Source organism: Ixodes scapularis, unplaced genomic scaffold, assembly GCF_016920785.2.
Source record: "Ixodes scapularis isolate PalLabHiFi unplaced genomic scaffold, ASM1692078v2 PGA_scaffold9__187_contigs__length_104089568, whole genome shotgun sequence".
Classification (NCBI taxonomy): Eukaryota; Metazoa; Arthropoda; class Arachnida; order Ixodida; family Ixodidae; genus Ixodes; species Ixodes scapularis.
In genome coordinates, this window is record NW_024609884.1 from 52,788,483 (window position 1) to 52,814,510 (window position 26,028).

The following is a 26,028-nucleotide window of genomic DNA, read 5'->3' on the forward strand; positions in this document are numbered from 1 at the left end:
GGGGGGGGGGAAGGGGGGGGGGTGTACGGACGGAGGGACGGAGGACGGACGGACCCAAAAACGAAACCTTAATTTACTTATTTTTATAAAATACTGTATTTATTTTGTCACGCTCATATTTCAGTCACCTTCAAAGTATACTCTCCGCCTAATGCAATGCGCTTGTCGAGACGTTTCTTCCAATGCTCAAAATAGCCTTTACACTCGTCGATTTTGATGCCTTTCAGTGCTTCTGCCGCTTATTGTGTCACCTCTTCCACATGGGCAAACTGTTTCATTTTGAACATTTTTTTCATCCGAGGAAGCGAAAAAGACACACGGGGCAAAGTCCGGTGAGGAGGTATAGGCTGTGGCACGGGGGGGGCCATGCCGCTTTGGGCCCAAAACTGGTGAACACTCGGCGCCGTGTGGGCAGAATAGCAACCAGAGTTTTTGTGAGACTGGTTCTTCCACCATGACAACGCGTCTACCACACCGCTCGGAGTGTTCAACAGTTTTTGGCTAAAAGCGGCATGATTACCGTGCCCCACGTCCTCCCTATACAGCCGACTTCGCTCCGTGTGACTTTTTGTTTGTTTCCCCGGATGAAAAAAACAAAAAAAATTAAAGTGGCTTAGCTCGGCTATGCCAAGATATGCGTAGCCTGAACGGTCGGGCACGTCGCTCAGCCTCCTGGCGACGCCGCTTTGCTAGACGTTCCTCCCTTTGCTCCGGTGTCTCCGCAGCACGTTTAGCCTTCTGTTCGTTCTGCCTACGCTCAACGGCTAATTGCCAGGCAACTACTTCGGGATCCGATGAGTTAAGCTTCTCCGCTCTTCTGCGCCGCTGAGCAGCAATTTCGCTCTCCTTCTCCGTGGCTATACCACACTGGCAAACGCCCCGCTATATGTATACCCCCACTGATACATCTGCGCATGCGCACAAAATGAGAGGCGCTATCAAGCGGCTCCGGTGCAGCGTCAGACTTGGCTACTGCGCAATGGAGGCGCACAGCTGGGCACGCGCCGGCGCCAGTGCGTTTGCCGCGGCTATGACGTCACTCCTCTGGAATGCGCAGACCGGCGAGGCGCGCGCGGCGGCGGCTCTGGCGCGCCAGCTGTGCGCCGGGTGACGTCACTGCTCCTCGCGCATGAGCAGCACGGCTCTCCAGGAGTAACGCGAAGCTGCTCAACCACGGCCAGTGTAGCTCACGCTACAAAACTTGGAGGAACCCGATAGCGTTATCGGGCCCCGTTCGCATCGCCTTCTCATTCGCTCCTCCTGCTCTTCCTGCCAGTGAACAGGAAGTGCGACAAACATAACCTAATAAAGAAAAAGAAATAAAAAAAAAACGGACATGGCGTAGTCAGTAGCGTGTCCGGTTCGCAACCGAAGGGGCGTGAGTTCGAATCCCGCCTAAAATTCTTGACATTTTTCTTTAAGGCAAGTGAAATACTTTATAAATTGAAATCATTTGAGACATGCGGCGATCTTTAATTCGCATTACATGTCGTGTTTTTTATTACTTTGATTTTACGCGTGACGTCACATTTCACGTGAGCGTTGTAGTTTGTTTGAAATTTCCGCGCGAGGTGTATGGCCGTGACGTCATTACTCTACCGACCACTCAGGATTTTCTCGTCACAACGCCACCGACGCCGGCTTTTCTGCTACACAAACTCCTAGCGCTATCGCGTTAAAAAAAGTTTTCAAAGGGAAACGGTTTGCCGATGTGGACGAGGTAAACAAAAAGCAGCAGTGTGCAAGTACCTGTTCGGTTCGAATAGCGCAGGGTCATCTTTGGTTTTAGCCGGCTGTCGCGACTTTTCCTTCCACTGTGAAGGCTACGAATGATGTACTGCTAAAGGGGTGTCCAAACAGGACACTACAAAACGCACGACTCCGACAAATCGTGAAAATTGAAGCGGACGCTTCTATAGATATTTTCCACAGGAGCGCCGCCATCTTGAATTGTCGTCACTTCCAGTATGGGCGCCGACAAAATAGTAAAACGTTTTAACCTGTAACTATTTAAAAAATAGAGGGGAGCGAAAACGAGAATGTGTGACGGTTAGGCTTATATCCTAAATGTCTGCTGTTGGCGTGGTGACGGCAAAGTAATGTTTTCGCCCATACTGGAAGTGACGACAATTCAAGATGGCGGCGCCCTTGTGGAAAAGGTCTATAGGAGCGTCCGCTTCAATTTTCACGATTTGTCGGAGTCGTGCGTTTTGTAGTGTCCTGTTAGGACACCCCTTAATCGAACCGGTATTCGCACACCCCTAACTGAAAGGCATCTAAATAGACGAGTTTAAAAACTATTTTGAGCATTAAAAGAAACGTTTTGACAAGTGCATTGCATTAGGCGGGGAGTGCTTTGAGGGCGACTGAAATTTGAGCGTGTTAAAATAAACGCATGATTTGGTAAGAATAAATTCCGGTTTGTTTTGGGTACCCCCTCGTATCAGTGTCTCTAGCGTTCCCCTCATGCAGGGAAGAGCCGTCGACGATCAGTGCGATACTCTGGAAAGCAGACGCGGGGAGCAAAGCACACTCTAAGAAAAAATGGAGGAAAAAAGTAGCAACGGCGCGCCTTCCTCCCTTCTACCGACGCGCCCCCAAGCGGACACGAGAAAAGGGGAGGAACGAAACTTTTTTCTCCTTCTCCAGGCAGACGGGTGAAAGCTTTCGCCCTCCCGACTCATCGTCTTTCGGTTTCGTTTTTCGAGCAGGTCGCGCACGTTGTTTAATAAATAGCTGTTGAGTTGATTGAGCTTCAGCAGCAGCGAAGGCCGCCTGTAATTCCGTCTTCTAGTCTAAACGTGCAAAACATTTCGGTTGCATTGACGTTTTTATCACTAATTTTATCAAACGAGCAAACGAAGCCGCTAGAAACAGCGAAGTTCCGGAACAGTGCCAGCAGTGCCACGTACACTGGGGGATGGCCGTCTCCGGATTGTTTGACTCGCGCGGCACGGAACTACAGCCGCTACAGCCACTGCAGCACTACAGACTACAGTAGCGAAAGCACGCGGAACTGTGTCGACGTTTTCGACGTTATGGAAACTGCAGGAACTGTGTCCGCTGTGTCCAAGAAAGGCAGGTTTTGCTGCCGGCTGCCTGGGTGCCTTCCCCCCTGAGTTCGGTTCTGTTTTCCGATGCCGAGTGCAACCGGCGTTCAACGTGGTTCTGTGTTTGTGCGTGTCAGCAACATAGCTGCAACATCGTGATGGCAGTGTTGTGGGTTGTGAACGGAAGACTGGAATTTTCGCCGATGTGACCGTGTGTTCGCGTATCAGTGGTGTAACAACAAGAGGAGATCGTAAACGGTCGGGCATTGATGCCGCTGGTCGGGCCGTGATCGGAGGGGGCGGGTTGTCGCAGTTTGACATTCTGCTTTACATTAAAAAGTTTAATACCGCTTGAGGGATTACGTGCAATCGATCAACGTGCGGATAGTCATGTTGGAACGCTGGTCTGAGCAGTATAAGCTCCTATCGTACAGTGGCCAATGTGACTGTTGGTTGTATTGTCCCCGAGAGCGATTGCGCTCTGGGGCAAGGACAACAGTACGAAATTGTGACGGAAAGTACGTATATTTACAGTGTGGAATTTTAGCATTAAAAAACAATAGTAGGTAAAATCGAAAAAAAAAGCTACCATTTATTTTGCTGTTTAAATATATACTACGGTTCCTGGAGAAACTGCCCTCCAAGTGGCACGCTAGGATGAGCGCTAGAAGTTTTCGGGCTCTCCACGGCGTAGCTCCGTACACTTAACACCTGCCACAAGTCGCGGCTTTGACTGCATTCAAGTTGATCGAAAAGCGATTTCTCAGCCCGTGAAGCATCACTTCCAGCTGAGTGAATATCCGCTCTACAGAGATTAATTCAAGACCGCAATTGCAGCTTTGCGCGAACAGCAGAAATAGAAAAACAAACACTACAATAGAAATACAGGCTACGACGCGCCGTGCGGGGAAACAAACTCATGGCTTCGAACCGCATTGGAGCGGTTTGATTTATTGCTTTCAAATAATTACGGCGTGATCGAGCGTTTACTTTTTAATAAGAGATTCATCCCCTGAGCCATTCAAAATACTCTCAGAGGTATGACATTGCTGGGAAAAAATCAACATGCTGGGAATGTTTTTTATTGCTTAGGGAGTCACCGAAAAGTTCCGCACGTTCAAAACGACCAGTATAAAAGACGGAAACGTAGAACACGGGTGTAGTGTTCGGGTTAGTGTGGTGTTCTGTTGTATTGATATTTGTGTGTGCAGTGCATGTGCTTAATGTATGTTCACCTGATGCTTGTAATAAGTGTAATGGGTGTCATGTGTGTATAGCAGAGGATCCTCAAGCGCAGTAGTGGCCTGAGAGAGGCAAATTATTTTTCGTAGAACATGAATTGGGCGGTATCTAGCGCCACCTAGCCTAGCTACTTGCAATTACTCTGCTTGACCCCGCCATCTGGTGGCTAGCGATTTAACCTTCTTTCACGCTACGCGATAAACAGCGGCTTCGAGTTTGTTCTTTCGAGAACGGCTTTTGGTTTCGCGGAGTGAGTTTGCCCTTCTCCGTGATGTGCGGTTGACGAAGGAATTGTGACTCGAGGAACACCAAAGGTAAGACGCAAAGTGCACGAAGTAACTCGGTATCGGTTGTCTCCGTTTAACATCGCAGTGCTGTCGACGAGAAGACTGAGTAACTGCTTTCGAAACGCAGGTTTCTGTACCTGTGGGGGGAATCTGGCTTCGGAAATAAACACAGTTTTCGGAAAGATCGTGTTACGCTTTCATTTGCTGCTGCTCTCGTCCCGTACAAGAGACGTAGCGTCCTCGTTAAGCCTTATTGGGCTCGATTTGCTCGATTCGGGGCCGCCATATTGAGATGCAAGCGACGGAGGAACTTTGCTCACCTGCTTCAGGGACGAAGGTTTCTCCCTTTCTAAAGGAACATAGGTTACAAGACCGTTCCTCCCGTAAGGGAGGACTATCCGTACCCTTTTTTCTAAGAGTGCAGGTGCCGCCGGACTAATGGGCCAAAAAGGGACGAGACTTTTTTTTTTCTTCCTGGCAAGGGCGGAAGGTGCGCGGTCTAGGACCTTCCACCTTCTTCCTGTTTAGCTTTCCTCCTCAACTCATAAATCGCGCATTTTACCAAACAGTTTCAAGATTACTATTTTTTAGTTTCAAGAAGACGGAAAGGGGGGAGTCTCCTCTTGCTCGGAATCTCGTTTATGTACCCGGGCACAGCCATTGTCCCCCTAGAAGATTAGCCCGTCGCTCAAAATTTAGACAAAAGTTGCTTTCGCCACCCCGTTCACCCCGAAGCTGACAGTGCTGTGGAAGCTACGTGCTCGTTGGGCCAGCCACACTTTGGCCACGTGATCACGCTCTCTCGCGCATATCCACGCGCAGAGATGAGGTCAGGTAATGAAAGGGAGGCGGCTGATTGGTCTGGCAAGCGCGTAGCTTCCGCCACAATGTCAGCTTAGGGGTGAAGGGATTAAGTGTGGTCCGGTGCCGTGTCATCGCTATTTCGGTCCATGGAATGAGCAGTGTCTCCTTGATCCTCTCCATCCCTGGTGAGCCGATTTAAAATTCGCGGTGACAGGTTGGTTTGTAGACGTTTTGAAGCAGCAGCTCTGCATGGGCGCCGTCATAACCGACCTTCCGTTCTTTCTCTAAACGCCGGCGAAACAAGCGCACATCTTCGCACCGCCACCGCATGTTGCGTCGGTGCTTGGCGGCGTTGAAAAATAAATTTCCAGTTTTGAATTGCGCAAGACAAGCGATATTTGTAAGAGATGTGTGGGGATAAGCATGATTGATAAGTTGATTGAATGCACAGTGCCAAAGACGCCGATATTGTCGAGGAGCGCTTTCAGTACGACGGCGCTCCATAGCGATCTTGGTGCGACTGGTTCAGAATTACCCCTTAGAAACTTCCAAGATCTGAAAGGACCATAATAGCGATTGCCATGGCAACAAAGACCGATCGGCCAATCTCCTTGCGAGGTTTTGGTCGTCTGCATGTTAGTATATGTTCGTGTCCTGCTAACGGGCAGGGAAGGCAGTGGTGCTTTTTTCCCAGGACTCGGTGACTTTGGGTTGAAGGCCGATTTAAAGCTTTCAGGCGTATTTATCCATCCATCCGCCCATCAAGCAATAACGAGGAAGAGTGCGAAAAGTACGAGACTCGAGAGGCTCGAGAGCCAGTGCTCGGACGTCTGCGTCTCGATCCGATGTGTGCAAATTATCTCCTTTGCTGGACTGACGTTGTTCTGCCCAACGCCTTCGTCGGGATGTGGCAAGGGCATTGTCCTCTGCAGGCGATCTGACTGGTACACTGCATATCTGGGGTTTCGTGGTAAAACAGGGCTTCCGTCCGGTGCCATCTTCAGTGTTCGTGGAAAAACAGTATTTCGTTCGTGCATGGTCGAAACGTTGACCTCGCCCGTGCTGGGTTGCGACTTTAATTGTATGTTCTCTTTTCGTTCTTTTTTTTTTTTTTTATGAAACTGATGCAGGGAATTTGGTGCGAGTCCAGCGCTCGCTCTGGTGGAAAGAGGTGGGAAGAGTTTCTCCTGATACCGCATTCTCTCCCTCGATTTCCTTCCTTAGGCAGGGATTTTTTTGTAAGCAGGGAGTAATGACCGTTGTCTTGGTTTCCGTTCATTTTCTCCGCTGGAAGCTGTATTCCGGGACGAGTGGTTATCACCGTCCAGGGGCTTGAGCTGTCACTAGATTCTTTTTGTTGGAACCTTACGCGTGCACAATAACGTAAAAACTATTTAGTGTGTCTTTGGTTGCTACCGGGAATTTGGGCAGTCCCGCACTCGAAGCCGGCGATAACGTAGTTCTTTTTTTTTTTTTAAACGAGAAGCGCGGATTGCCGCTCGTCGGCCATGGTTCCGGCGTCTTCGGCGCCTCGCGGGGTTAGCATACGCAAGTGCGCAGAGACACCACCAAATTCCGAGGACGGTTTCCCCTCCATTTTTTTTTTCTTCTTTTTTTGTTTTGTTTCTTCTTTGTCTGTATTTCCGGCGGCTCGCTGCACCGGCTTTGGAGCGTTCGAGCAAATCAAACGCGGCCGGATGTACGACGCGCAGAAAAAAGCCCGTCCCGTCGCATCCTGCCTATTGTCTCTGCACTGGTCGACCGTCGGACGGGAATCCCGTTGTCTTTCTGTCTCAGGTCGCATCGTGCAACAATGGGCCGGGCTCGCTTTTCATTTTCTTCTTTCTCTATGGTCTTACTAATGCTCGGATCAACGGCTCACTGTTCTAATCTCTTCCGTTCCTCGCCCCTTTCTCTCTCGCGCTGTTGTCTGCTGTCTCCATCTGCTCGCAACTGCTCGGCTGCTCCAGCTTCGAGAGCCTACTACTAATCATCATCGAGACCAATCTCGGGAGGACTCGCGGTGATCATTCACCGCCATGCCTATTGTTTGCCTGCCTTCATGATGTCTGATGCCGGCTCTGTGGGCACCTGACCTGTAGGTGATTGATGGGCTGATGGCTAATTAAATGAACTCTTCGTTTCTTGATTTATTTATAATGGTGTTTGCAACTTCCTCATCACTTTTGTGTTGAGGGAGGGGTGAGAAAAATGTTTAAAAAAGGACTACCTTTGTACAATTAACATAAAAGGAAATGCCTGAATAAGCAAACAATCCTATGTCTACACGAAATTCACATTGAAATGTTCTGCACACAAAAAGTACATTCCTTTGAATATTAAAAAGGCGCTACCACGACTTCAAACCGCCACTAGACACTTCCAGCACCCCTATTTTGTGTAATACATCCTTTGTAGATGTCAAGTAGAGTGCCATCGCACCTTCATTTGTTGAAAGGGTGCAGTGCAGGAAAGTTATGACATACAAACTTGGGACCACTTTAGTTCTTTAGCGTCTGCATCGAATAATTATTGCCTGTACTAATGATTTCTACCAGGAGGTATAGAATCTTAAACTTTGAGAAATTGTGTTATGTAAAAATCTTGTTGAGAGAAAAAAAAAAAAAAAAGAAAAGCTAACGTATTTGCAGCCTTATTAATTGTTCAGAAGGTCAGTGGTAAAGTGATGACACGGAGGGGCAGTCAACACTTGTGATTCTGGTGTTTTGCACACTTCATGGCATCTACATATATTTGTTGTTTCTGTGTGTGTGAAAACTGTATATGTGTGCTGCATATAAACTTTTATCTGTATGTAAAGAGCGCAGCCCAAGGAGGTCACAAAATATTCTGGATATAGTATATATTTTTTTTTTCATTTGTGACGTCATTATGTTTCAGCATGCTATCTGAAGAGTGCTGCTAGAGTGCCCGTATTGTGTTAGTCCGGGAACCACGGGGGGAGGGGTGCAGGCATGACGTTAGCCACCTTTCCTAAGCTATCCTCCCGTGTCGCTTGCCTCTTTCTCATCCACCTCGTGAATCCTTTCAAATATGAACCACACGTGAGCATTGAATGGCACATGGTCGCCTCTACGAACTGAGTGGCACCAGGTTCTACCATGGTTCTGTTCATGATCGCAGCAGCTGACAGCGCCTACAGCAATAAATTCAAGGAATTATGTTTTTTTCCATCGTTACCATCGTGCAAGTGGATACCAGCGTTCTAACAGTGTGCTGAACTTGGTTCAGCTTGAGAAATGCGCTTTACATCGATAGAAATCTAAGTGCGAATTTCGACAGCGAATATTTGATATTGACCTTTTATTCTGGCTCAGAAGAGCCGCGGTGCCGCAGAAAGGCAAGTTGCCCATACCACGAGGGCTTGCGGCACCGCGTCTAATTATGACGCAATTTTGTACGCGTCCGTGTGAAAGACTTTGTGGAGCGTTCGTACAAGTTCACAATACGTTTGGGGGTTTTCGTAGTGTGCATCGCAACCAACATCGAACCATGCGGTTTAATTATGGTGTTTTATTACTATGCATCGTGGCCAATGTTAAACCAACTCGATTTGACTTGGCAGGAGCACATGTACAGGGTGTTTCCGGAAACGCGGGCAAAATCGCTCCTGCGAAAACTACATATCGCACGGAAAAAGGTTGATGCCGTAGTGGTCTGTGTCAGAGCATCCATTAAGGAAAATTATTAGGTAGCTTTCAATATAATCGGGTAATTATATAATTTTAGTAATTAAATTGTCAATGATTGATTTAAAGGGATGGTTTCAATTAAAATCTTGCTAGGCATCATTATAAACTACTAAATTCTTCGACATTACAATGATATAAAGCAAGCGCAGCATTTTACGGCGTTTGGACGCGTTTCTGGGTTTCGGTTTCTTATCGGAGCGCATCTCCGCGCAGGCAATCCCGCCTTCCGTGTCTAAAACGCGCAATGTGCGTGCGCCGCCACGCATCGCACGTAAAGGAGCATCTTCACACGGGCACCGACGTCAGAAAGGCACACCTCAGTCACGTGACAGTCCGGAGGCTTTCTTGTCTAGCCTCTTCTACGTACGATGCATGGCGGCGCACGCACGTTGCGCATTTTAGATACAGGGGGCAGGATTCACCGCGCGGCAAAGATCGCTCCGAAAAAAAAAAAAAATAAATAAAATAAACCGAAACTTAGAAACGCGTTCGAATTGAGCATTTTTTTTTTCGGAAGGCCTTAGAATGCTGCTCGTGCCCTATATCATTGTAACATGGGTGTATTTAGAAGTTTTCGGTGATGCCTAGAAAGATTCTAATTGAAACCATGCCTTTAAAATCAAAATTAACAATTTAATTATTCAAAATTAATTAATTACCCAATTATATTGAACGCCAATAATTTTCCTTAATGGGTCCTTTGACACAGACCACCGCGGCATCAACCTTTCTTCTGTGCGATGCGTAGTTTTAGCAGGATCGATTTTTTCCGCGTTTTTGGAAACTCCCTGTATTAGGGTGACCACCCGTCCCGCGACTCGCGGGTCTGTCCCTCTTTGAGGGCTCCTGTCCCGCGTCCCGCGAGAAATTCCAAAATCTTCAAAATGTCCCGCATTTCACACTGTCGTAAAATTCACTCCGCAACTCATGGTGCTGCCGAACAACGGGGCACGGGGAAGCGCGGAGGTCGCTGGTAATCGTGTGAATCGAAATGGTACGCCATTTTCTATCCAAGCATTGCGGGAAGCGACCGTTGTTCTTGCAGGAAAACCGACGCGTATGTGCCGTTGTGCCTCTTCCTTTGGTGGTAAAATATTGTAAGAAAGATTGCTCACCAAAAGTTTAAATATAAAATATTGTAATTATTTTCAGATTGCTGTGTCAATGCAAAAACGTTCGTGTGGATTTTTTTTTGTTTTTAGCGGAGACAGTTACAATTTTAATGGTCGAAAAAGAATATAATGTAAAACTTTGTGTAGGACCATGTTGATAAAAGTAAGCGTTGTCAGGAAACAATAACCTGAAAACGATTTACTGTTTACTACTGCTGTAGCGCTGCAACGGGGATTGGAGCCTTGTCAGGCGGCTTCGGTCGCCTTTTGCTCCAGCATCACAGACTTCTGGTCTAAATAAATAAACAATAAAAAACAATTATTTCCATTTAATGCAATGAGTTCTGATACAATAGATTTTTATGTTTTCAACTTCGACACATTTAAAAACATGTTTGGCATTAAAAAAATATATCACTGGGAGTGGAAATTATTTGAGGCTAATTGCTGGAATACAGTTAGTAGGTGTATAAACCATACAGGATAGTAAATGTGTTAACAGAGCCTCGGTGCATTGTGTGCGTGTCAAAAAACAAAGTGTGTGGTGGAGAATGGCCACCTATCTTACCTGAAAACGTTAAGTGGCATACCCATTCAAGTCTTGTTATGTATACAGTTACCTTCTATGATTCAGTAATCAATGTTTTGATGAAAATGTGACCAAGGGTGGTAATTCTTTTTCTGCAGGTGATTGTACAGCAGCAACAAAGCAATTCAGAGGCAAGAGTAAAACTTCTAAAAAGCACTGAATGCTCCAAAAATTGTAAAACGAAATTTGACGAAATGGCATTCAACGAATCGGCATTCTATGAAATGCCATTCAATGAAAGGGTGTTCGATGAACAGTCCAGTACTCATTAATTTCAAAGACAAATTATAAACACACAGGGTGCACTGATGAAAACTTAACCTGTTTTGATCTGTGTTTGGTCTTAGTTTTTAGAGTGACATGTTCCAACCAGGCTGAGATCTGTCGAAAGGCAATTCATGTTTCCATTCCATGAATCAGATTACGAACTACTGCAATCTAGGCTCCCACCCCGCATTATTAGGTTTTCTACACTTTCAAAGTTAGCAGCTTTTTTTTTTAATTAGATGAAACACAGGCAACATCCTGTTTGCCTTTTGCAAAAAAAAAAAAAAAAAAAAAAACCAGATGAAAAAAAAAGCCTGTGTTTATACAGTTTTCAGGCATTTGTGACAGGAGAAAAAAAGGTGTATCTATGGCAGGTTTTGTTTCACTGGGTGGTCATACTAATCATGTTGCAAGTGTTCCTACTGAAGTCGGTCCTTGTCAGATGAACAAGTCTGTCATATTAAATGTTTTTCGTAGATAAAAAAAAAAACAATACTTGTGAAACATGGTCATAAAATGGAAATTTCAGAATACCAGATGAAGTTCACTGTACCTATACAGCTTAAAAAAAAGTCATATTTTTACGTCAGAGTAGACTTTCACATATTCAGGGGGACAACTGGGTGACCCTCATAGAATGCACAAGTTCGGACAGCACTGCAAGTAGCTTACAAAATAGATAAGGACCAACTATGTCTGCTGCTAATGCAGAGCACCATATCTCCTCGATAAAAATTCTTGCTAATGGCTTTTTATTTTCTCAACATTATGGGCTCAGGTCTTTTGATGAGATTATCTTTAGGAGGAGTTTCAAGTGTTTGTGCAGTTCCTCCTCCTTGCAGTGAACCTGGTATTGGAAACACCCCTTGTGCACATCCCAGGTTGCAGGCAGTGGCTGTGGCAGCGGGTTGGGTGATTGCAACCTAATGGGGGTCGTACGACGCAGGCTCTGTACACGTCAGCGAGCGTGGCCGAGCGGCAGCGGGCGGCCCTGGCAGCGGCACACGATGCCCAGGTGCGAGCGGCGTCAGTGCGCACGGACCTGGCCCTGGAGCTGCCCCCAACCGTGGCGCTGCCAGAGGAGCACCCGCTGACCATGAGCGTTCACCTGCGCGACGCCGACCAGGAGCAAGAGCTGTACGGTGCCTGTGTGCGAGCACCGCCCAACCGGACGGTGACGGACAGCTGTCCCCCTTGTCGCTCGGGTTCGCTGAGCCTGGTGCAGCGCAACTGTGCCACGCCCCTAGTCATGCGCTCCCACTCGGTCAGCGTGGCCCAGTGCAGGCGGACTGCCCCATGGCCCAGCTCTGCAGGCAGCACGGACTGCGGCCGGCCGGGGGGCGTTTGACCCCCGGCGGCGGACTATGCGAGTCTTTCAATGCCCCGGCAACCATGTGATACGAGTGTGCTTCAGTGCCCAGGCCCAAAGGGAACGTGCTGCAGGTCGGACACTTTTGTACAAACACCCCGAACGCCGGCCGCGCAACACCTTGGCCGTTGGGGCACTCTCGGGACTGTGCTGAGCAGGTGGGGAGGAAAACTAGGCAGGTTGTACAAAGCGTGCATAATCAGTGTTCAGATATATTACGAGAGTCGGTGTTTCGCCCTCGTCTGACCGGGGCGGCAGGAACACGTGCCATGGTGCAAGGTCTACCATGTGATGCGCAAACGGCAGACTTTCTCAAATCCCAGTCACGTTTTGTCCGTTTCTTTACTCTGTGTACTTCTAAGAACAAATTCAAAGTTGGTTAGTGTGACGGAGGCATTGCCAACATGGCTGGGGACAGTGGTGGCCATGCCTGAGGCCCTCGTTCCTGCATTGATGGTACAAATGTCTTCACGATGAACTCTCAAGCATTCCTAGTCATGTTGTTTAAGGAAGCTCGTAGTAAACTAGAGACAATGGCAACAATACGAAAGACAAACCAAGAGGGCAAAAGAGTGGTTGAGAGCATGCATTAGTATGCATGCGGCATTTTCTAAGCTCGCTTTCTAGCAATGCCCCCAGAACTCGAGATCCCATGATTGTCCACTTTGACAAAAGAGCCAGAATTGAGCAAAATGCTGGCTCATCTTAATTTGAATCCTGTTTCTGCTTCAGACAAGACTGTCAAGTACCTATACTAAATTCTCAAGCGACAAAAGTGCAGCCTTTATTCCCTCATGCATACCTCAAACTGAATTGCAATTACTGGGCTCAGTGTGAAAAAGGTTTATGCCTGTGCATCTGTGAGCCATCAAATTTCAGGGAAGGAAGTTTCATCATTCTGGCGTTTCTAAAAAGTTTACAATGTATAGCCACTGACTAGAGGTGGTGCTGAGAATTGCTGACTTGTAATGGGTGGTAAATAAAGTTTATTGTGATTTCACAGAATACCTTTTAAATTATAATGTAGTGGACTCTTTCCAAGAGGGAGAAATGAGTGTTGGAAATTTGGGCAGTTGTTTGTCACTATTGGCTATGACTACCTTGGAACTATCTAAAGCAAAGAAAAGGAACACCTGTTTTTTGTTTACTTCTTTACTGCAGTTTTTAGTTAATCCCTCTAGGGAGGGTATGCAACCTGTATTGCTCAACAAGCAGTATTTATTTAGATACATGTTTTCTCGTAAATTTGATTGTTACACTAATGACATGAAACAATTCAATGAATATCAATAAATATATGGTTTTCCTTGGGCAGTAGCTGCACAAGAGACTTCAACTTGGGTTTTTCATTACTAAGGATTATGTGCTCACTCTTACCTGAATTGATTGTAGATAAGAAGCTTGCAAAGGGCAGTGGGAGGGTTAGTTTGTTGTCACACAAATGGCAGGTGTATTTCTCTCAGAGGTGTTGTGAAATCATGAACGTCTGAATTAGAGGAAGACAGGAAATCGCTAATGTTTATTTCATAAATGTGATTGAGGGTTGACTCAGGTTCGACTAATTTGTGCATATGAAACTAGTGAAGGTAAGAAAAGGCATCTTCCAAGATGTAAAATATAGTTATTTCTAAATTCCAATGAGGCAACATGCAATAGACTCGAGGGGCATGTGCAAGCAGTGCAAGGATGAACAATGTACTGCACCATGAAAAAGATATTACTATTCACGCTAAAAATATGAACTCGAGTGGTTGCGTTTCGAGAAAAGTCATATGTATCATAACTTATAAGGTTCCTACAGTCTAAATATGCACTCCCTACTTTACCCCTCTGTTATTGCCAGATGCTGTTCAAATCAAAACCAGTGTTTTTTTTTTTTGTTTTTTTTTTCAGGTTCCTAGAGCTAATCCTTCCACCTTACAGTTGGTGTCCCATTACATTGGGATCTTTATGGTAATTCTTGGTAACCAGTAATCAGCAAAAGTTATGACTAGATTGCCAACTGCAATTTATGACAAGGTATTTCACAAAATTCAGGGCATAATTTTCTTTTAAATAATGTATGGACAAAGTGTTTCACGAAATTTAGGACATAATTTTCCTCCACACATGACACACAAGATAGATTAATGTTGTATTGGTCACTGCCAATAAAGGACGAGACCAAATTATATTTACCATCTGCTTTGGTTTCCTGTTGGCTGCATCTTAGCACAGACAGCCATTAAGACACGGATCACAGCAGCACAATATTCCAAATGTTTTTTTTTGGGAGGGATGCAGTAAGCATTACACATGCTTAAATCTTCCTGAATCTGATTTACATAGAGGTTTTTGATGATGCTCAGCAAGTTTCTAATTGAAACCATACATTCAATACTGATTAGAAGTTATTTATTAAAATTAATTAAACACATAAAGGGCAACTGTGCTCAATATAGTGATTTCATATTGAAAAGTGCTAATGAATATGCCTTTGCCATTTGTTTCACTAGAAGGAAATATTTTTCGTGCAATCTTACTTTAGACATGGTCAGAAACCGCAACCACAACTTTGGTTCTGACAGGCAGCATTAATCCTCCTTTGTCAGAGGTATGGCTAACCATGTGGTATAAACAGTCACATGACCTTCCAGGTGACACGCAGATGAGTGTAGCGCGCTGCTGGTACAGTTTTTACTTTTCAAAGCTTTTACCTGGAAAAGTAAAATCAAACAAGAAGTCTCAATGTCTCTTTCGTAGTTGCGCACTCTGTTGTTGATTGCACTGCACGTTGCCTGCTGTAGTTAGCAGAGTTTGGCGACTTGGTGCATCTTAAACTTTACTGGCCCATTTAAGGGCACTAAAGTGGATCTTGAGATCATCTTTTAATGGCACATACTTTTTGTAACACACCCCTTTTTATGAGGTATATCTCAGAACAGGGGCGTAACACAATGTTTGGTAGCATTTTTAATAGGGAAAATGGTCACAAAGAGTGCAATTTTTAGTGTTCTGCTATGCTTAGGGCAAGTAGGCTGAGTTTGTCCTACAAAGAGATGATCTCAGGAACAGTTTTAGTACCCTTTTAACATAATGGAATTAGATAATAATATTTGATGTGTGGTCTTCCTAAATGTAAGAAGAATTGCATTGTTTTCTCAATGACATAAATAAAGTGGGGTTGCCCTTTAATTATTCATAATGCTGTGTACCTCCCTTGGAAGGCTGCTTGGTAGTGACCAGTATAGCATTAATATTTGTTCATACATTTTAATTTTCATAAATAAAATAAATAAATTAAAATGTACAGTTTTCTTAGGAAACTTCTGGCCTGAATTTCGTGAAACAGCCTGCAGGGCACTACATACGAACATGGCTCATTTTGATGATCATGACAGTTTTATTAATTTGGAGATGGGAGCAGAGCCCAAAATAACTGCCAAAATTATCATTCTCATACTTGAAACCCCAAGATGAGGGAAGACAAGAAGCTAAAAAGGGGGACGCACATCTCCTAACACATATATGAGTTTAATTCACCAGCTAGTCTGCATTCTCTCAGTTAGTTAAAATGATTTCATTGATTATCTTTGATATGACTGTGAGGAAACCATGCACACATGCACATAACAAAATTCATCTGCCACTTTTGCGCAAGGTGGGCTAAGGGGAAAGTAGGGGCTTACATTGTTTGTTCTATCCATCTATCTTTACCTGCCTTCTCAGAAGGGACCAAACTTGTGAAATAGCAAAAGGATCTATCTAACACAGAAGGTTCTGATCTACTTCCATAGGAGCTTCTCTTCAACAGACATTGTCTAGGGCTTGCTTGCTTGAAGTTAACTGAGACAAATCCTTACCTGAGATAGTGAGGAAAAAAGCATTAAGGAGGCATACAAATGAGCAGCACATCAATAGGAGAGTAGAGTATCTAAGGCTCTACGCATTTGTGCACTAGTCTTGTTAATAGCTGCTTTCAGGATTTCTCGTGTAAGATTTTCTTTTAGCTTGTTTCAAGCACGGTGGCCTAGAGAAATGCTTGCTGAAAAGGAAAGTTGTACCATTTATAATGAGGGTATAGATGCTTTCTCTTTGCTTCAAGTAAGAGCCGCCATCACTGACTAGCGTCCCATGTTTCACTCATGCTAAGCCACTAAAACAGGCAAGGATGAATCCACAGAAAGCTTGCATTGGTGATGAGACCACTGTAGCGTCTCTAGAACAGTGGTTCTCTACCACTGATGTTTCGAGGACCCCTTCTGGTTTGACAGTGGTGATAAGGGCCCCATCCTCCAGGGGGGGAGGGGTGGTATTGGACGGTTACAGTGACAAAGGGGTAAATAAGAAAACTACATGGTGTGCAAATTAACTTTGAAGCTCTGGAACGGATGGTCATTAACCCTACTCATTTGGCACACATAGTTTGGTCTATTTAGCTGGGGCAGCCAGCATCAATAATAAAATAAGTTTTATTGCTTGACTTGACTGATGCTAAAGAGCTTAGGAGACCCCAAGAAGGCCTTGTGTAAGCTTAGTGATGAAGCGAAGTGAACAAAATAAAAAGGTCAGTTATGGCTTCCTCTGTGCACAGCTTTCTAGAGGGAAGTACAAGCCAGATCCCAGGTTTAAAAACATATGCTGTCAATACAAAGTATGTCCCACCATGAAAACATGCACCCTCTGTTTTTTTTAAATTTAAAAATTCACTGGAGAACTGTGCATAAATTGAGCTCTAGCTAGCACTTGCTCTCAATTGTGCAGGTTCTTACTATGTATCTAAGCATTTTAAAACAATACTTTTGTGCAGGAGCAATTCACAGCATGTAGCTTTTAGATTTTAAAATATACTAAACAGTGTTTATGGACGTAACAGTATTGACTTTAATGAAAGAGGTCCATCTCTCGAGTACACGGTGTCCCCTAAAAATATTTACTAGTGCTTTTTTCATTGCAAAAATAAACAATGCATCACCAAACGCTCAATCTCTGCCCAAAACATAGCGCTAGCAGTCCGGACCAGATGCCAAAGTTTCAGAGCGTGCTGTTATACAATTAAAAAGTTATAACCAATATTTTTAAATTTTAAAAGAGAAAAAGAGGCCAACAACACCCACAAAGGCATGGAGAAGAATGAAGTCAGCTACCGGGAATATGTTGGCATCTGGTCCAGACTGCTAGCACTACATTTGGGCAGAGACTGGACGTTTGGCGACGTGTAGTTTATTTTTGTGGGGAAAAAAACATTGAAAAGTATTTTTCAGGGAAATGCTGTTTAAGGTGTTTTTACCAATCTTAGTTCTGAAATTACAAAAACTAGTATCACTATTCTTTAACTAATGACATTATGTTTATTATTATTGTCTGTTTATTAAATCCCACTAAATGTGCTACAAAAGTAGAAATGTCTCAAGATAGCACACTTGGTGGTCAGACCCCTCTCTGTGTAGACCTTCAAATGCATTCACATTGCTTCCTTTAATTACCATACTGTTTAATTTAGGTTCTCATTCAGATAAAACAATAATGGCCCCTGTGATAGAACTACCAAAGCAGGTAAAGATCTCACTGAGAATAAAGGAACAAGCTGAACACGTCTGTAACACACAAGCCCCCCAGGACAGGTTCCGTGAGCACCAGTGTGGTGCATGCCCCACATTGAACCCTTTTTTAAGCCAACAGTTGAGAAACAAAAGATACGAGGAAGTGATATAACCAAAATGTAATAAGCGATGCATTAATATGTGAAGTCTAATTCCCCCCAGCCATTCTTGAGGTTGAACTGGGCCTTGGAAGAAAAACAATGTGATTTTGGTTTGTCGGCAGCGGTCACAGAAATGGGAGTACTTCGTAATTAATGGAGTTCTATGTCATACCGTAATATATTAAGCAAACACTGGTTCAAAATTGGGACGATTTGACCAAATTTGGGTTGGACTGAGTGCCTGATTGATAAGAAATTTGAAATTTTATGGAAAAAAGAAGGAAGCATATGTTCATTTTTTTTTTTTTTTTTGCAGTTTTCACACAATTAGGTTTTGTGCATGCTGAGCATCATTTTTGCAAAGTACAGAAAGTCCCCGAAATTCCATGGATGGGAATGAGTCAAGGCATCTTGTCTTGCTTCTATTGAGATACAGAAATTGAAAAATGTAGTTTTCTAAAATGCAGCATTTACACTAATATCTTGACATCACAATGTGTGGATGGTATGGTACCTGGAAACTTTTGAGGATATTACTACTGTTAATAGGGTTCTTCAGTAAGGTTCATATATGCTGTACTAATTGAAAACATTAACTGTGTTCCATAGTAGTTTGGAGAACTCTTACAGCGCTCTAGAAATTAAGGAGAGGTTTTTCTTTTTTTGTTTCATATTTTATTGAGATGCAGGTGCATCCGTGCGAGTTTGAAGATATACCTCCAACCAAAATAGCAGCTAACTTCACTGTGAGGACAATATGTGCAGTTTATCAAATCCCTGCACTGTTTTAAGCATGACCCCCAGTACAAAACAGCATAACGGTTATTGTACCATCACATACTAATTGGAGTTCAGGGTTTTTCAATGCATATGAAATTACAATTGGTCACTTTTTGTCAATTCTGTTTCTGAACATACTTAAAACATACTTAAAACAAATTAAACCTCCAAAAATCAGAATAGAAGTTCAAGGTGAGAATTTTAAGTTGAAATCCTTGGGTTGGAAACTTTGGTGACACAAGAAATATGCCTGGAGTTTTAAAAAAAGATTTTGCGACATCTCTAAATTGAGCAAATCTTTGCACTTTTTTATGAGACCTTGCTGCCTATATTTACAGTTGAAAGGAACTTGTGTTTAGCACATGTGCAGATATATACATGATAAATTGTTTAAGTGATCATAAGAGCTTCATCTTTAACAGTTGGTATGCCACATGTGCTACTACATCTGCCTTACTATCCATAGGTTGTTTTGTGCTTCTTGATTTTTGCTCGACACAACTTGCAGTTATGTTACAGGCGTCTGGAGCATACCAGAATGAACATTTTGAAAGCCATTCAGTTTGGGAGTGTATTATCCTAAAAGAGATCAGTAGTCTAATGCTTTTGTTTTGGTGAAAACTCATAGTGCCTCACAGTTTATAGATCGAGTGATATTTTGTTTACTCACCTTTTGTGTACTAGGCCCATCTGGGGACACCATGACAGAATGTCACGAGACAGGACAGTCTGTGACAAACAACAGTGTGTGTCATAACAGCACGGCTTCCAAACAGCACAGCGATAGAACTGCACATGTGTAGATGGTGCTTTAAAGCAGCTTTTGTGGACAGTTATAAGTTATGAAATAAGAGTTTTCTTTGCAGAAATGATTTGTGACTGACATCAGCCTCATTTGCCTAAGATCAAGAGTTCCAACTTTACAGGTAATGTTCTGATACCCGGGGTCTGTTTTAGATATTTACCTATTCTTGTTCTGGATCTTTTTTTTATTGTAACACTGGAGCTTCAATCTGAAAATCTCCAACAATGTTTTTGTTTTATTAAAAAAACGCTCACATAGCTGTTGAGCAGTCTATTTCCATGCCTATTTGCATGACTCAATCATTGAATAAAAAATGATAGATTTAGATCATATTTTAAAATCAATATCACAATAAGGCATGAGTATTGTAAAGTCATGTGATTATTAACATAGGTCTGTTAATAAGGATACCTTGCCGTATGAACACAATTTTTTTGTACAAATATTTACTGAAAATACTGACTGGAATTATAAATTTTTAGTCTTGTAAGTAATTTTTCTAGCAGTTACATCAGTTTAGTCACTGAGCAGAAGACAAGTGTACAAGGGTGGTTTCTCTTCCCTCAACCTTAAAAGTGCTTATTACAGGTGCTCGGGTTCATTGTGTAAGATTCATTCCCCATTGTTATGTCTCGATTATTGGAATATTGGTTTTGTATGGCGTGAAAATGTAACAACACCATAGCCACAATCGAACAGAGGGTCAACATTTCAATTAGCGTAACTGGTCATCAGTCACTGGCATTATAGTTCTGCAAGAAGTTAAGCTTTCGAAGGGGTGGATAAAATATGTTATCAGAACTTAGCTACCAGTGTAACTAAAAATAATGGCAAATGAGAAACATGATTTTATTCAAGAAGTAAATTGTAGAATGAAAGATATTTAGGCTGATGGGGATTATTTGGTGCTGAATAAAACCCCTGTATTTAGGCACCTTGTTTGAATGCCACACCATCTACATTGTTTTGTTGCTGTGCTGTTTTGACACTGCACTGTTTTGTCATGTGGTCTTAAGTCTCATGCTGTTTTGACTTTTTGTTTTGATGCTGTGCTGTTTGGGTGCCGTGTTATTTTCTTGTGTGCTGTTTTACTGCATGCTGTTCTGTTGCATTCCCTCTCCAGAGAAGTGATAGGCTTATTAAAAACAAAACAAAAAAAAACATTAACTTCTGCAGAGACCTTAGAAGGCCAGTGAGATGCTGACAGTAAAATTTGAGTGGCAGCCTGATATTAAAGTACATTTTTCTGCAGAGAAAGTTTAACTTGGCAAAATGCTATCAATGAAGCAGAGCTGGAATTTGCAAGGATTTCATGCACACAAATGTAAGAACTAATATATAGCAAAATTCTCCTTCTCTACAACTGGATCGGATCCTAATCATGTAATGCTGAACCTTGCACTAATGTATACAACCAGAAATGCCCCATCTTTAGGACAGTACTCCAAAATTGTAAGCAGAACTGTTAGAATCTATTAAAACAACACAAATGGTGCAGCACAATCAAGTACTAAGATTGATGCTGCAGCAGCTATGCAACATGGCATGTTGATAATACCACTATGTGTTCCGAGTTAAATTGCCCCTGTGTTTACTTGTGCCGATTGACGTTAGAACTCCACGGTATAAAACTTTCTCTATTTATGTAGTCGCACAAGTGTTAGCTGTATGTTGTGGCACAATAAAAATGGGTGTATGGGTTTCAAAGACATATGTTCCAGTTTTAAGCAAAGGTTGGTAAACTAAAATAGCAATGCTTACCTAAGGATTCTATCAAATGTTGTTTGCTTCACTTATCAATTTATTTGTTTTACTGCTCAAGATAAACAGAATTACCATTTGGGATACAAGTTGCTGTTTTTAAGTTTGACTTGTTTGAATATGGTGCAATGATCCACTGGGCATCCCACATGTTTCTTACCTCTACACCATCAAATAATCCTTAAATATCAAGATCTCATCGTAGCCGGATGAAAGATTCCTCGAATGTCTATTTAAATGGAGCATTTTTTCTGGCAAACTTTTTATGCATATACCCGGTGCTCTGTTGAGCGAGCTCACATTGATTTTGAAATAGTAACTCGGCACTTGAGAATCAAGGACATTAATTCTAATCTTTTGACAGATACGGAGCAGGCAAAACACAACCTCTGAAATATACCTTGGAGAAAAGATAAAGCGATCGCTATGCCCTGGTGTTGATCTTTAATTTTTTCTTGCAGCATTAGAAGTACAGTGCAATCCACTTATAATGATAATTAGAAAATCCGAAAATTCAATCGTTATAACCAATTATCGTTGTATCTGGTCTAGAAACTGAGCGTTTCTAGTCTAAAATCTCTAGAAAATGATTGTTATAAGCAGGACATCAGTATATGTGGTATCATTATAAGTGGATTGCACTGTAAATGTTTGGAATATATACTAAATTAAACACAATGATGTATTTGAGATCTTACAAAAGTCGGGTGGATTTGATTTAGCTTCTGGATTGGGAAGGTTCCTTGGTTTTCACTGGTTGGCTTCAAGACTAAGGTTTGTGCAGCAGGGGTTATCTCACCAAGGTAAGTAAAAGTAAAAGTCATGGCGAGATTGACCTGTCTATAATTTTCTGTTCCAAATGAAAGCTAAAACAAGAAGTGACATTGTGCACAATGTCATTTCTTTTTTTGGCAATATTAGCGAAGCTTAGGTGAACTCTGCTCTTGGAGAAATGGAGTTTTTCTCAGTATCTCTTGGTCCAGGTAACGTCATGTTTTCAAACTTTTGCGTTCTATCCCAACTGCTAACGTCACCTTCTGGTGTTTGGGCTTTCTGTGATGTGTATAGTTTATTTACCCAGGTCGAAAAGGGCTGTTTTCTTGGGAACTTCCTATACTTTGTGGAGACTGTCAGTTTTTATAGTTTTTAGTAAGGAACGTTTCAATCTCCTTGCTTTGCTCGCTACTATCTCACCAGGTTGGAGACAGCTTTGTTCTCAGAACACTGATCCTCGACTAATTGGCAGGGATTCCTTTGGGATCTGCAGGTATTTGTGGGATTAGCGCTCGAACTGCGTCCTTACAACACACAAAGATGATCGAGGCTAGTAGGAGCTAGGAAAAAAAAAAAAATTATATATATATATATATATATATATATACTGGAAGCATCAGCGTGGCGGCTGCTATTTCTCTGGGTGTCTTAACTCCCGAAAAAGCTAAGTCTCTTAGAGAAACGTCCGCCGCCGCACTTCCAGGAGATCCCTTTTCAAATGACATCCTTATGACTGTCGAGAGGGCTTTCTCTGCGCGCTGCGCGGGCGTGCTCCGCAGTGAAGCACGGGTACACGTACGATGCAGAAAAGGTGAAAAGCTATGGGAATTCAAATCAATCACAAAAAAAAAAAGAAAAAAAAAAGGAAGAGGGTTTCTTTCAGCGGTTTATCCCAGGTAACGGCTGAACCACGGTGTAGGAGCGAGTGGCACCGACGGCTCTTTTCTTCATTCGATGAGATCTATCGCCAAACACCCCCCCCCCCCCCCCCCCCCCCCTCCCTTTGCTGCTCGGTGGCAATCAGTTCATCGAACGACGTTTCATTGAGACGCGATGTTTCATTGACAAATCGTTTCATCAACAGCTCAGATTAGCTTTTTTCTGTGATAAGAGCTGCATAAGACTCGCCGTGAAACGGCGTGGACGCAGGCGGGGGGGAAGCGGGGGGGGGGGGGGGGAGGGGGGGGGGGACAGCGTGAACGCAGGCCGGGCAGGGGGCGGGGGGGGGGGGGGGGGGGGGTAACGCGCGCCCCAGTGATGCAAGCATGAAGAAATGACCCTAACGCGTACGATTCGCGAAACGAGTGTCGATGAAACGATCGTGTCGACGAAACGTGTGCCCATGAAAAGTTGTCCACGAAACGAGTTTCGACGAAATGATAGGGACGCCTGCTGCTTTGCCTGAGTGCATCTATGCGCATGGAGAAGCGTCCTTTCCGGGGGGAAAGAGAGGGAAGGGGGGGGGGGGGGGGGAGAGAAGAAGGGGGGAACTCGCCAAACACGTCTATATGAATCAATTACGGAAACCAAAGAGGGATATAGACACCAAAACGTTCAACCATCCGCAGTGTAAATCGTACCTCGTTCCACTACACGCGGTCGACTCGGTCACCGAACCCACCTTTCAGGGGGTTCGGTTTTTGGTGGCCGTGTTTGCTAACAAATTTCGCCGTCTATTTATGATAACTTTCGCCGCCCAAATGTTTCTATGGTTCGCACATGCATAGGTTGCCTCGGTGGACCGCTACTTATACTTGCACTTCGAGCATTTACCTTCAAAATGTTTTTTTTTTTTTTTTTTTTTTTTTTTTTTTTTGCAATGCATCACGCTCGTTAACAAGGTAAACGAGCGTAAACGCGACCAGCTTGACATCCGACATGTACTTACTCAATTTTTCTCGCCCTCCAGTCTTCCCTGTGGACTTTACAGTACGCAGAGATTGCGAGGGTACGAGTCCCGTTTTTTACCGCTCAGCCAGCTCAGCGCCTCGGGCAGTGGCGCCAGTGCGAGCGCTCGGCCAGCTCGGCGCTCGGCAGTATGGAGCGCCCCCAGTCAACGATTTCTAAACTAAGCGCTGTGCGACTCGAAATGGCTCGAGCGGTTCTTGAGCGGGTCTACCGAATGCAGTGGGGCAGGAATGGTGGGAAAGTAGGAAAGCGAGAGTGATGCGGGGATGTTCGGATGGTGTGAAGGTAGCGTTGCTTTGTAGGGTCTTAGGTTAGGCTCCGATATTCCTTGGCCTTCGTTTCATTCCAAACATGTTGTTTACAAAGGCTTAGCTTAAATACTTCCGTAAACTTTTACGTGTAGAGGGGGGAGTCAACGTGTCTGTTCAAAGCTCCGTTGAGTAGCCTTTTGCTGTTTTACGCCTAAAGTTCGGGTTATGTCGGCGGTGCTGTTGCCGCTCGAGAATTTCTAGAAGCTTTCGGTCATTCGCAAGTCCTTGGGCGTTCCTGGTTATATGCGAGTACTGACGTCTGTCACAGGGCCGGTGCACAATGCCATAAGTGTATAGGCTACAATGAGGAGCGAAATCCTGCAAATGTCTCATTGCTCTCATCTTTTGCGACTATGCCAGGTTGGTGGATGTTTTCGCTTTCTTTGCCACATGTTTGTGCATTTGCAGCGGTTGAAAACCTGTTGAGTTGCATGCAGATATCGCTGTAGTGCTTGCAAATCGAGACATTGTTGCTCTAAGCACGCAAGGTCGGAAATATTACCTGCCATCTGTCGTAACGTATGGAGACTTGCTGCGCTCTTTTGCCAATTGAATGTCACTTAAACGCTCATTGACCGGGCTGCTGGGCGCTACCGTATTGCAGTAGGCATTGTTTGGTTGCTGTGTCCTATTCACTGTGATTGTGCTGACTCGGATTGAAGGCGAGTGAAGCCTTCGGAAAAGGTCATGAAACAACTTCATAATCGAGCATGCAGAAGTGCATTGTTGGGCACCAAAACATTGTCGGCAATATCGTTTTCTTTTTTTGTTTAACTATTGTTTTAGGATTACTTCGGAGTTGTGCTGCCGTTCTATGAACTGTAGTAATCATCGTGTGCAGTATCTGTTGCATGTTTCGTTATAAATGTACCAGGATGCCTTTCGCTCTTTTTCTTCTAATTCACGTCCCTGAAGATTTTACAGAACTAGTAATTGACACCTTATTTAGTGATATAGGGTGTATGGTGCAAACTGTGTTTCTCTACATATATAGTGTCCCAAGTCGCCAGGCTCGTTCTAAAGTGGACCGTAAAAATAGACGCCTGCACGTAGCAATCCAAACTTTTCGTCAAAGGTGTATTTCACAGGTCGGTTTTTTTCTTGTAAAATTATAAAGCATACCATAGCTCTCTTTGTGTAAAAAATAGGGCCAAGAAACTTGCCAGGGTCTTTGGCGGACGATGACACAGACGACCAAGTCATCTGCGTTGCCACCCGCCATTGAACCTGGCAAGTTTCTTGGCCCTATTTTTACACGAAGAGAGCTACGCTTTGCAATTTTACAAGAAAAAAAACCGACCTGTGAAATACACTTTGACGAAAAGTTTAGATTGCTAAGTGCAGGCGTCGATTTTTACGGTCTATTTTAGATCGAGCCTGGTGACTTGGGGCACTCTATATATTGAATATAATTACCTCAGAAATGCATTGTTAATACCTAATTAGCACTTTTTAATGTAGGGGAAAATTTAAGAGAGAATTAAAACATGCCATCTAGGAATTAAACAAAAATATTTTGAATGCAAGTTATTGTATGTTAAGGCACATAATCTGATCCTGGCACGAGCCATAG

At 43.7% G+C, this 26,028-nt stretch overlaps 2 protein-coding genes and 1 long non-coding RNA gene across 7 annotated transcripts in view; 2 read left to right on the top strand and 1 right to left on the bottom strand.

Annotated features, from left to right (window-relative positions):
- The window catches only part of LOC8032805 (protein TMEPAI), a 116,827-nt gene extending 103,058 nt beyond the window's left edge, over positions 1-13,769 (top strand). For both annotated transcript variants that reach the window (XM_042287324.1, XM_042287325.1), the window contains exon 3: positions 12,011-13,769. In XM_042287324.1, coding sequence (XP_042143258.1) covers positions 12,011-12,412 — 402 coding nt within the window. In that variant the 3' untranslated portion in view covers positions 12,413-13,769. The remainder of the gene's footprint in view (positions 1-12,010) is intronic.
- A 46-nt stretch (positions 13,770-13,815) lies between these two features.
- On the bottom strand, positions 13,816-24,164 carry LOC121833761. The gene is made up of 3 exons (XR_006076846.1): positions 24,125-24,164; positions 19,567-19,625; positions 13,816-13,919 (listed from the first exon to the last, which is right to left on the bottom strand). It is a non-coding gene; the product is annotated as an uncharacterized LOC121833761 (long non-coding RNA).
- A 176-nt stretch (positions 24,165-24,340) lies between these two features.
- LOC8032806 (palmitoyltransferase ZDHHC11) overlaps positions 24,341-26,028 on the top strand; it is a 46,610-nt gene continuing 44,922 nt past the window's right edge. Inside the window, exons 1-2 of one of the 4 annotated variants that reach the window (XM_040205851.3) lie at positions 24,341-24,429; positions 24,724-24,815. In XM_040205851.3, coding sequence (XP_040061785.1) covers positions 24,759-24,815 — 57 coding nt within the window. In that variant the 5' untranslated portion in view covers positions 24,341-24,429; positions 24,724-24,758. Of the gene's footprint in view, positions 24,816-26,028 lie in introns of all 4 variants that reach the window. The other 3 variants (XM_040499278.2, XM_042287322.1, XM_040499279.2) reach the window with 3 other exon arrangements.